A 12,026-nucleotide genomic window follows, 5' to 3' on the forward strand; every position below is an offset into this window, starting at 1 on the left:
TACCTTTGTTTTTTTTGGGGGGGGGGGGGGGGGGGGGTTGTTGTGCGGCCTTGTGCTGGGACACGGCTTGGAATTGGGCCAGCTGGGGCTGGAGATCTGAAGAAATTCCCGCACCAGCGGACCATGAGGTGCTCCTGAACCTGAACCTCAGGACACTGAAATTTGGCAGAATGTGCTGGCCGCTTTGGTTTCGATGAACTGTCAACCTGATCTACAGCAGAATAATATCCGGTTCCAAATGGAGACGAATCAGTAGTGGTTTCAATTAGTGGTCCAGCTCGTAGTTAAAGGTAATCGGATCCTCTGTTCCTGTCCTGTTAGTTATCCGTCTTTGCTATTAGCTGGTATCTGAAGATCGATTGGACGGCAACGTTTTTGACCCGGCCAGATTGTTCAACTATCTGTTTCTCAGTGGCTTTTAATCATCCTCGCTCGAGTCTGAACTGTTCTTCCTCTGCCGTCCGAACAGCTCGATGACAACATAACATACGGCCACCTTGTCAAATCCAAGCACAAGCAGACACGGCGCAGGATCCAAACCACAGTTTTTCTCCGGTTTACCTACCGTGTCCTTGGCCGTGTCTCCCAGCTGACCTTGTTTTTACATAAACCCTCACCTTGGATCCGCCACCAGATCACAACAGAACAGTCTCAGACACCGCGGGATCGATATATGCCATCTCGCGGCGGCAACACGCAGGTGCAGCGGCAGCCGGCTGTGGTGGTGGTAGCGGTCGCGGAGCCGGCGCGGAGGAGGGTGAGGCGGCGGCGCACCACGATGCCAGTGAAGAGCAGCGCCAGCTTCCGGATGACCGCGCTGCCGATGGTGGTGGCCGCGCAGCTGCTGGCGGCAGCCGTGCTCGCGCTCGCGCTCGTCTGGGCGCTGCACTTCCGGGGCGGCGTCTCGTGGGGGCGGACGTCTAACCCTCTCCTCGTCTACACGGTAGAAAGACAATACATCTGCTGCTACGCTAACCAACGCAAGCGCTACACGAGGAGTAGTAACATGTGCACCCTTCAATTTTCTTCCCCAGGCACACCCTCTGTTCATGGTGATTGGCTTCGTCATCTGCACCGGAGAAGGTAAACGAGCGAATCCGCACGTCTTATTACTCCCTCCAAGTGATGGGAGAAACTAAAGGAAGGTTGAGACTTGAGACTTGTGTGGGCTCATGTGTCGCGCGCAGCGGTCATGGCGTACAGGATCGTGCTCGGGCCGAGGCCTGCCAAGAAGGCGGTGCACCTGCTCTTGCATCTCGTAGCAATGGCCTTTGCTGCTGTCGGCCTCTACGCCGCGTTCAAGTACCACCATGACGCCGTCCTCCCTGATCTCCGCTCCCTGCATTCTTGGCTCGGGATTGCCACCATAGCGCTCTATGCTCTTCAGGTGAGTGAGTCGCACACCACTAGGATGATGCTCTTCTTCTTTGTCGGCACCAATTTGTAGCCCACGTAGGCTGCAACCAGCAGGTTAAACACATTATAGGCCCGTCCATGGGCCTGCCGGTACTACCAAAAAAAAGCTTATTATGTAATGATCCATCATAGACGCGTTTTGATGAAACACGTCTGTGACGCCACACCAGACCCGTAGGTGATGACAGATACCACAGAATCACTTTACAAAAGTGCGTCTGTGATGATGAAATAAAAAAGAAAAAAAGAAAAAATGACAATAAATAGGTGACATATACATCAAAGTTCCTCATCTGTTCCTACGTAGATATATGCAAAAAATGCACAGTAGCTTAGACGACCGAGCAAATGTGCAGCATCTTTTACAACACTAATGAGCTCAGAAGTGTAATGTAGCATCTCATCCTAATTCCTACCAAACAAATGGATTCTAGCATTCTTCCATCATTCCATGATAAGCTCTGCACTTGGCCGGTCATTCTACGAGATCTGATTCACAAAACCAATTTCAAAATAACAAAAACTAAGAATATTTAGAAAACTGGGTAGAGGAAAATGATACTGTATCAGTGATTACAGTTGAACATCCAGAATTTAGAAATTTGGAGGTTTGTTGATCTGATATAAATGTAGAAACAATGAACTAAAAGCTAGGACAGAGACTGCTGAACTTGCAAAAAAAATGAATTAAAATATATGTACAGCTTTCAATCCCAGTGCGCTTCTTCGTCCAAGGCCAGGTCATCTGAAAACTCAAAAAAGTGCATAGATGGAAATGGTGTAGGTAAGAGGAAAGTGTTTGTCATTGTAACAGGGGAGAAAGAACCAACACAGACTAAACTATTATTAAGCAGGCCATTATAACGGCTAGCAGGCCACTAGTTAACATGCAACAACATTTTTATGTAACAGCTAGCAGGCCACTTGTAACTTATCAAATCTTGACTTCAGGAAAACCTATGGGTCAAAAACTTAAGAGGCCGCAGCACACCTGAAGGAAGAAGCTCGCTGAAATGGGCAAAAGAAAATATTTCCTGGCACACACAGTAAATGGAGTTGGATTCTGGGATTACCTCACTTATCCGGGACTCAGGTCTTACATCAGCAACTACTTCAAAGTCGACTTGGGCTGCTATGGATTGTCTAGCTGGGTGTACAAGAAACATGATTTTGAATCGAATAGTCTTCTACATCCACCTGTGTAAGAACAACAAAATGATTATACCTATCAATCACTGGAAAATGTATTTTCAGTATTCAAATTGACTTGATTCCATGTACAGCAGTGCAGAGCATCATTAGTGACAATGCAAAGCATCATTAGTCTTTTCTAGGTACACCTATAGTGTAATTTGAGGTGTAGTTAATACCAGTCAGATAAGACACAAGGGTAAAGTACTTCTTTAACTATAGAATTGATGGGTTTAGGTAACACTAAATAGGTTTGAATAACTGAGAAGTGCCCAAAAAGAATATAGACACTAGTTGGTTTTAAGTAGTCAACATGATCAGCTTCAAGAAAAACAATGTCAATGGAATTGGACCATACTCATTATCACCATCAGTTGCAAGATAATTACATTTGAGAAAAGTCAGTTTAAATAGAAAATAAAAATCAGTCAAACATCATTGTTCAACCAAAACATTAAGCATCTCGATTATCAGTAAAGTGGACAGCATGCAGCAGACAGCACGCTGCATGTCGGCTGGGTGAGACAAGCCACTGCATCCATTGCAGAAACGACATCACTGCTAATTCCATATTAACCTTTAAAATTCAGGAGGAAACATGTATACTGGCCAATTAATTATCACATTTCATAAACAAACCAAGGACCTTTAGCAGAAAATCACAATCCAAAGTACAGAGTAACATCAGGTAGGAATTTGTGGTCGATATCTAAATCAACGCTTAACTTAAACCCAACTTAAACAGAATTTCTTGATGCAGATCCCCTCTTATGATTCGATGCTCAAACATTAATATTTCTAAACATCGCCATAGTAGCCATGGCACAACCATAACAATGAGGAGATATACAATCTTCTTAAACTGGAGCAGAAGATTAAACCCTAGGCATGATCTCACGAAAAACCAAACAATCTGACAGGAGGAAAGGTTAGAGGCATATGGCACCTTCGTGGGGTCTTTGATGCGAGCCTGTGGGCATGGCGTTCGCGTTGCCTGGAGAAGTGATGAGCCGACGCTGGCACGGAAGCGGCCAGGTGCAGGAGGAATCCTTCGACGCGGCGGAGCGTGACGGCCACGAGCCTCGACATGTCTCCAGCAGGGCGGCTGTGGCTGAGGGAGGAATCAGACGCGGACGCTGTGGTGGAGCTGCTCGCCGCCCATGGGGGCTAGCGAATCTGGCCGGGAGCCCCCGCGCGCAGCGGAACCGCTGGCCGGCACGTCCGTCGGCGTCGGGAGCAGATCCATGACCCCTAGAGTGCGAAGAGAAGGGTGTGGTGGGGATCTGACGACGGGCGAGGGAGCGGGGCGGAGATGGGAGAGGCGGGCCGGCGGCGCAAGAGGTGAGGCCGTGAGGCAGTGGTGACCGGTAGGGCTGGCTCGACGCTCGTGAGCGGGCTCGCTCTGTGAAAAGGATCGGACATGGAATGGAATTCGGATAATATTTTTTTTTATCGTATTTTAACTTAAATATGGATACAAACTTGAATATTCTCGAATACGAATGTAAAATGGATGTCTCAAATTTGGATTCAAATTCGGATATTTACTCAATATATAAAATAATATTTAGCTATTTTCTTTATTGATAGTTTTTAAAATATAAAATCGTAAATAGTGACGATATAACAAAGATAGCATGTCAAAATTAGCTTATTTATCAATAAATATTTTAATAAATAAATGTATAAAAAATAAAACTAGAAATAAAACTGTATTTTCAGTAAATATATAAATATTTTTAATTAATATATAATAAAAATATAAAATTAATTTCACCCATAAATAGATAAAACAAGAATATTTACGAGTAAACTTAATCTTCCTATAACTTTATATAAAAATTAATAATATTGGTTATGGAAAATAAATATAATTTTTAAATAGTTCTATTGAAAACGGATACGGACAGTGTCGGATATTATCGAATACGGATGTGGAATCGTATAGAGAAAAATTAATAAAAATTGGATTCGGATGTGTCCACTATACCACCATATTAAATTCGAATACAGATACAGATATTCATATTGATGTTTAAATGGATACTCGGATATCGGATATCCGCGTTCACATTCCCATTCTTAATAGTTTCGACCAGTTCAGCTCGGCTTGATCTCTCAGACGAATTGAGCCAAATCTCAATTTTAGCTCGTTTTCTTAACGAGGTAGCTTGTTAACTGCTCAGGAGCTGTTCAATCAGCTCCTTAGGCTTCACTAAGCAAATATATCCGTACGTTACCACGGATAAAGTTGTTATAAATATTGGATACGTATAGTTACTCGTATGTTAATTTGTAGGATCTACATGATTAAGTCGTGGATAGATGGTTGGTCCGATTCGCATACAGATGGACTAAGACTCTATCAATAACACAAGGCGGGTCAAACTAAAAATATAGGTGGATGTACTTTAGAAATAGATATAGATAAATATAGTAATATTTTATTTATCTTTTAGTAATACATATGTATTATTGCTATTTGACTAAATAAACTTGCCATTCAACTTATAAATTAAAATTGTGCTAATTAAGTCTATTTTGAGTCTTCAAATGTCTATATTATCATATATTGGTCAATATCTCTTAGTATCTCTTAGCCAAGCTCGACAATTTTCAGCTCGTTAACCTTAATGAGCCGAGCCGAGCTAGATCGTTACCAAACGAGCTAAAATGAGCCGAGCCTTAATGGGCTGAGCTAGCTCATTAGCCACCCCTAGTGACTGGTGGCTGCCGGATGTTTGGTCACAGGTGTCACACAAAGCACGGCTCTCGTCACGGACGTGCAGAAATAAGACGTGTCTATGATGCTGATGATCAGCCTGGTGTTGACGAGATCTTACAGACGCGTTTTTATTTAGCATCTATGGTACCATATGTCGAGTATGCTATAACTCATCATAGCCAAAACAGATAGTAACCTTTTCCAAAGCGTACTACGGATTGCCCTCACATTCATGGCCTGGCCTCGTACTCAACCATATAAATACATATACTCATACTCTACCCATAGGAACACATTTGATAGATTAGGTCGACAGATTTGAGTTGGTGAAGTTATTGCAAATGCCTTGCTGGTGGGTATGATGGCTACAACTGAAAAACAGAGCCTTATTTCAAGAATAAATAAATAAAATATGATCACTCATCATATATCTACGATTCATGATCTGTGTGCGCAAGTTCCACAGCAAGAAATCTTATTTCAACAACTTGACACACTTTTGTCTAAGGTGTGTTGCAGCTTGTGGTGATTGTGGTGACCAGAACGAAATTAGGCTAACATGCCTACCGCCCCACCCCCCCAACACACACACACACACACACAAAATAGAAGTAAGATAGTTTATGTGGTCCATTTTCTGACCATGCGTCAGGGCTTGCTAGACTTAGGGCTGACTTTATGCCTGGCTTAGAAAACATGTGGAGTTCATTTGGATACTTGCGTGCCCAAGATTCATGAAAAGTTCGTCTAAACTTCACGCACTTACACAAGTGCAGAACGAAACATGACATATGAAGCAAGCACACAAGGAATCATAGCTTTCATGTAGTTATTCATTTATTCTTTGGTGACGTGGTGATCTCATTGTTGATTTTGTAGTGGCTGGTGGCATTCGTGTACTTTGTATTCCCCGGGGCTGTGATGACAATGAGGGCAGACTACGTACCATGGCACATCTTCTTTGGCATTGTCATCTTCCTCATGGCCATTCTCACGGCTGAGACCGGCTTGGCAAAGTTCATCTTCCCCTTGATTGACTACCCGAGCGAAGTGTTCGTCATCAACTTCACCGGGCTTGCCATCCTCATATTTGGTGTGGTTGTTGTCTTAGCTGTCATCCTTCCATCAAGATACTAGCAGGTAAACCATATATAGGTCAATGGTCCTTTTCAAACCATTTTTGGATACAGAGTGTTTGTGCATTGACATGATTGATATTGTTATTGATTTACAAACATTGTCGCTGGTATAGCCGTATAGGTCTGATACTAGTTATGTAACTAATTATCCTTTTTACCTTTTGTTCCCTCCACAAAAGGGGATTTGTTTTTCATATCCTGTGCAGATTGATTTTCAAACATTGTTGCTGTTGCTGCTGGTACATTGGCAGGTAGTTTTGCAGACAAGGGGCTGCAGTAGTAGCAACTCTAGAAAGAACAAGAATTTTGGTTGTGTGTGATGCATGGTATTTGAATAATATTTTGAAGACAACAAGATATTGCTATTGGTGACATGAAGGTGATGACCTTAAGAATGATTAGAGTAGTATTTATAGCAGCCAGACCATGTAGGATTTTGTTTCTTGCAAAACTGAATTGAAGGATGCCAGATAAGCTAGACATGACATGGCTTTGGTTAAATTGATACCAGCTGGGCTTTGGTTAAATTGATACCAGCTGAACTTGCTCTAGATGTCATGCAAAAGTGACACACTTTTTGTTACTTCCTTGATAAGCATGTAAGTGTGGCATAATGTGAGTTTCTTTGACACTTAAGGCCGCATCAGCATATCTGATAGCGGAGAAAATCACGTGTAAGCAATTGTATTGCAATGGCGAGTAACATATGTTACACATATATAGATCACCAATCGTATCAATCTCAATCTCCTGGACCTACACAAGCAGAATTAGGGGTGACGAGGTTAATTACCATGGGTACCCAGGAAGGCACTTAAGGGCCTAGAAAGGAGATCAGCCGAATGGACCAGCCCGCTTGGAAGAGGATGGGACCGATGCCGGCCCATCAAGGAAGGGGAGCAGTGTGAAGGCCCAGCCAAGGGACCCCGGGCACGTGGCGCCACGCCGACCCATGACGAGTCGAGCGGGTCAGGAGAGCCAACGATGGCCAGCATGTGCGCCCGACGCCTCAAGCCCCTCGGAGAAGGCACGGAGGAGCATTCAATGTGCCTCACCGATGGGACGTGCCTGCACACCCCGGTAGACAAGCGGGATAGGCGAGCCGCCTATGGACCGCGGGGCCGGTGGGTGCACCCCCGGTCAGCCAGGGCATCATGACACCGCAGACCCGGGTCACGCCGCCTACGCCCTCGCCAAAGTGATGGGATGGGTCGTACCCGACTCCCAACGCCGCTAGGCGTAGGGCGAGGCAGGGCGCCGAGCTAGCGGGCCTCGTGGCAGGCCAACGACACCAGGGGAAGGGATGACCCGGCCTCCCGACCCCACGGTTAACGGCGCCCAGACTGGCGCAATGGGAAAGCCTGCCGCGGTGGATCGGGGCGGCTGAATCCTGAGCAAGACCCTGCCATACCTTGTCGGGGGGGGGGGGGGGGACAACGGACATGACCGGGGCCGTGACAGGCGGCGCCGTAGGACGGGATGGACGAAATCCCGCTTCGGGATGAGGCGAAGGGGGATCTGCAGGAGGCTCTCGCTAGGACACGCGTAGATCTCCTGACCCCTCACTCGGGGGCCGACCCCGGGGGAAGAGGAACACTACTCTCACATTGTGGCCCAACCCACTGAACTATATAAGGTGGAGATGGGCCTTCTTCTTCTCTCTCTTGAAACCTTTTACACTCAGACGCACCCATCGCTTACAAGTGCCCTGTTGTAAGCACCAACACTTGATCCCATGGAACACGAAGCACACTGATGTAGCACTAGCCTGATTTTCCGATAGGTATGGTAAATTCGATTGGTGGAGTCACGACGTTGGTGATCCAGGCTTCTAATCAGTCACGATTCGAATCCCTGCAACCATTACACTGCTGCTCTGTTGGTTATCAACCAAGCACATCTTGATTGACCTCGCCAAGAAGGCTAATCCTGCAACGAATCGAAGAACACAAGCAAGAAAGTATAAGCACACAATCTGAAATTGAAGATGTGTATGAAGCAAAAACAAGTATGTGGTTCAAGCTCTGATCACAAAAGAATTCATAGCCACAGTGGTGAAGAACAAGAACGGGGCTCTTGATTCACAGCAAAAGGACTTGACGTTACACTTACAATGAAGATGACTGTTTCTCGATGGAAAACTACCACTAAACAAAACCCAAACCCTAATGTGGTGGATGCTATTGAGTTTATACCGAAGGGGGGACGTCCTAGGGTTGAGGGCGACCAGGTGGGGGCATCCTCAACCTGGGGTTAAGGCCCGATATGATACAAGTACGACTTGGCACCTTGTTGTGGTTACACAGAATGGTCCAAAAATCTTCTGGAGCTCAGACCAGAACCAAAAGAAAGCTTTCATTGTCTTCTTTCCAACGCATCAAAGAATGCCTCGTTTCAATGTCGTATGCAGGAGATATCAGCGTTTCCATTTAGGGTGGTCGGCTGAGTCTGAACCGGACGTGAAGACCAAGTTGGTGACGACTTGTAACTCGTAGAAGATCAAATCTCAGGTGTATCCAGCATGGTGATGTCCTTATCACACACCCCCATACTGGACATAGGTCAGTTGCCCGAACCAGTCTAAATCTTTATCTTTGAGTGTTAGCCATCGAGCTACGGGGAAGCGTGGCATAAATTACTAGCTGGTGATCGAAACACCGACAAGGGAAGGAGGATTGATTGGGCTCATGTGTGATAAGGCAGTAGATGAGAATGCTCTTGAAAAGAGGCCCCCTCGCCCGCCCCATAAATAGCGCCGCTCCCGTGCCTTTGACCTCCCACCAAAAGCCATAGCCGCCGCCTTTTGCCTCGCAAAAACCCTAGCCCTAGCTGGCCGCCGCCACTCGAGCTCAGCCGCATTGTGGACCTGCCGCTTTGCCGCCCCTCTTTGCCAGCCGTGCGCTGCCAGGGCTCCGCGTGGTGGTGTGGAACACCTCGGTCCTCTTCTCCCTCTCTTTCTCGCCCTCTCGCACCGGCGATTGCTCGCCGGAGCACCTCGTCCGCCTCTCACCGTCGAGCGCCTAGGTCCGGCCGCTGCACTACCTCACCAATCCCTCCACCGCCTTCCCCTTCACCCCCTCCTTCTTTTCGTGTGAGTTGTGCTCGAAACCGAGCCCGGATGGCCGTTTATGGCCAAGTCCAGCGAGCCACCGCCGCGAAACCCACCGCCGGCAGCCTTGCGCCGCCGCCTGCTGTCGGATCCCAACCCGAAGGTCTAGATCTAATCTAGTCCCAAGTCAAACAACCCAATACCGGTCAACCCTAGGTCACTTTGCAAAATAGCCCCTCAGGTTTCTTGAAATTAACCCACAGTCCGCCCTAGTTCAAAAGTATTTAGATCTAGGTCTTTTTTCTTTTGTTTTAGCCTCTGTCTTTTTCTAAAATCTAATCTGCCATGCATAAACCCTAGATTTCTATGTTAACCCCTGAGTTTAAGGTTTAATCTCATTTTAGCCCTCGGTTTCTTCGTTAAGAGCCCTTTTAATTTCAAATCTTTTAGAAATAAGCCCCTGAAACCATATTTTAGCCACAACTTGTCTGTTTTAACTCCATTTCATCGATTCTCGCGCTGACGCGATTCTTGCGACGTGTACAGTAGCTTTATAACCTTATTTTATTCTGTTTACATTGTGTGGTGTACTGTTTCTAATTTACTGTACTTGTTTGCTTGTACGTACTTGTGTGATGCAATAGACGGTGTGCAGTTCGAGGATCCGCAAGACCAAGGCTTTGAAGACGCCCCAGAGCAGCAGCAGTTCTTTGAGGAAAGCAAGTGGTCGTTGATCATATTCCGGTCCCAATAATTTTTTGAATATACACACATTTACTTTTATGCGTGCATGAGTCTATAATTTGATGGATCCCAAATTAAGAACATGCCTAGTTTCTATTGTATGATTAAATCTGGATTGTTTACTTTATGTTATTCTGCTCCCAAATAATGAAGCATTGTTTTCTTCCAAGCTCCTCGTTTCTTGGACTTCTCATGAGGGCCTACTGGAGTTTTGCCCATACTACGAGACGAACGATGATCACCCCCTCCTGCCCCACTACCTCCAGCACCAGAAGCCATACTACCCCATAAAATATTGTCATAATGTAGTAGAAAATTACAATGCATACTACATGTATAAATATAAAATCTCTCCACTCTCCCCCATTATCCCTCATTCTAAAAATCGCATAGAAAATAGCAAACTATCCATAAATAAAGATTGAAATGTAGGATATAGTAATCTATTAAAAAATATACATAACACAACATGAATAATAAATTAAGGGGTCCAAAATTACAAGGTCCAAATATCCATCACACACCATGATTAATTAAAAAAAGTCTACATTATCCATTACACCACATGATTTAATTAAAAGGTCCAAAAACCGAATAAGCTATATGCTAATACAAACTACTCACGAAACCTATTGACCGATGCCTCGTGAATTGCCTCCAAACTCTCAACTCCGAACGGTCAATTTCCACCATCCCTGAACCTTCACGCCTTGCATTACATCGAGCCATCAACTCACAATCATCATCCATACCATGCAACTCGACATCAAATTTATGCTCAAATTTACGCCTTGCATTACATAGCACCAGATAATCAAATGCTTTCTTAATCCAATGACGAATATGACCACTAACAAGTTCAGGACACTCTTCAGTGCGGAACTCAAGGGAATGTCCGGCGCGCTTCAAATAATTGCGTACCGATGCCCGAGTGGACGCACGACGCTCTAATGCACCATGTTGCAAAGCCATTTCTACCAATTAAACATTAATTACTCATTAACCGATAATAACTACAATGAAAAAGAACTAACTTTTTTTTAACACTACTCACTAACCAATAACCGATAATAATTACTCACCACATTCACTATTTTTTTAACATTCCAAAGTACACTTCAATTTTTTTCACCATATTCAATTTGATATTTCACATTTCACATTTCACATAATTATTCAATTTAAAATTTCACATTCACACACTCAATAAAAAATAGCAAACTAACTATAAATAAAGATTGAAATGTAGGTGGAAATTACAATCTATCCAATAAAGTTTATCTACACTGCATGTAGAAATACAAAATTTCTCCATTGTCCCCCATTATCCTCCATTCTAAAAATCACATAAAAAATAGCAAACTAATCATAAATAAAGGTTGAAATGTAGGATGTGGCAATCTATCCAATAAAGTTTATCTATTATATATGTATGAATACAAAATCTCTCCATTCTTCCTCATTCTAAAAATTGTAAATTTCTCTAGCTACAAATTAAAGCATAACAACTAGCAAAATAATCATGAAGTAAGAGATGATAGAGTTGCTAACCTTTCGAACACTTAGATGAGTGAAATCCCCAAGAAAAATGAAGAAAACGGGCGGCACCTCCCCTATGGCGCCATGGATGAACAAGCTGGTGGAGAGGAGGAAATGAGATGCTCGGGCTCGGAGAGGAAGAAGGTGTGGCTTTTAATGTGTCAGGCTATTTAGTACCGGCTGAAGTCACCAGCCGGTACTAAGTTGCATGTAGGCAATTTAG

The 12,026-nt window shown here is 44.5% G+C and overlaps 1 protein-coding gene and 1 long non-coding RNA gene across 3 annotated transcripts; one reads left to right on the top strand and one right to left on the bottom strand.

Annotated features, from left to right (window-relative positions):
* Positions 1–111: 111 nt before the first annotated feature.
* LOC112872634 (ascorbate-specific transmembrane electron transporter 2-like) lies at positions 112–6,869 on the top strand. Its single transcript, XM_025935697.1, has 5 exons — positions 112–943; positions 1,035–1,083; positions 1,188–1,387; positions 6,212–6,472; positions 6,723–6,869. Exons 1-4 carry the CDS (start codon positions 674–676, stop codon positions 6,467–6,469), a joined length of 777 nt encoding a protein of 258 aa, XP_025791482.1. The 5' UTR covers positions 112–673; the 3' UTR covers positions 6,470–6,472; positions 6,723–6,869.
* LOC112872636 lies at positions 1,599–4,002 on the bottom strand. Of its 2 annotated transcripts, XR_003224709.1 has the most exons (3): positions 3,554–4,002; positions 2,490–2,613; positions 1,599–2,161 (listed from the first exon to the last, which is right to left on the bottom strand). It is a non-coding gene; the product is annotated as an uncharacterized LOC112872636 (long non-coding RNA). The 2 variants fall into 2 exon arrangements; XR_003224708.1 differs by having other exon boundaries at positions 1,599–2,613.
* Positions 6,870–12,026: the final 5,157 nt, after the last annotated feature.

The sequence above is a fragment of the Panicum hallii genome, chromosome 9 (assembly GCF_002211085.1).
Source record: "Panicum hallii strain FIL2 chromosome 9, PHallii_v3.1, whole genome shotgun sequence".
NCBI lineage: Eukaryota > Viridiplantae > Streptophyta > Magnoliopsida > Poales > Poaceae > Panicum > Panicum hallii.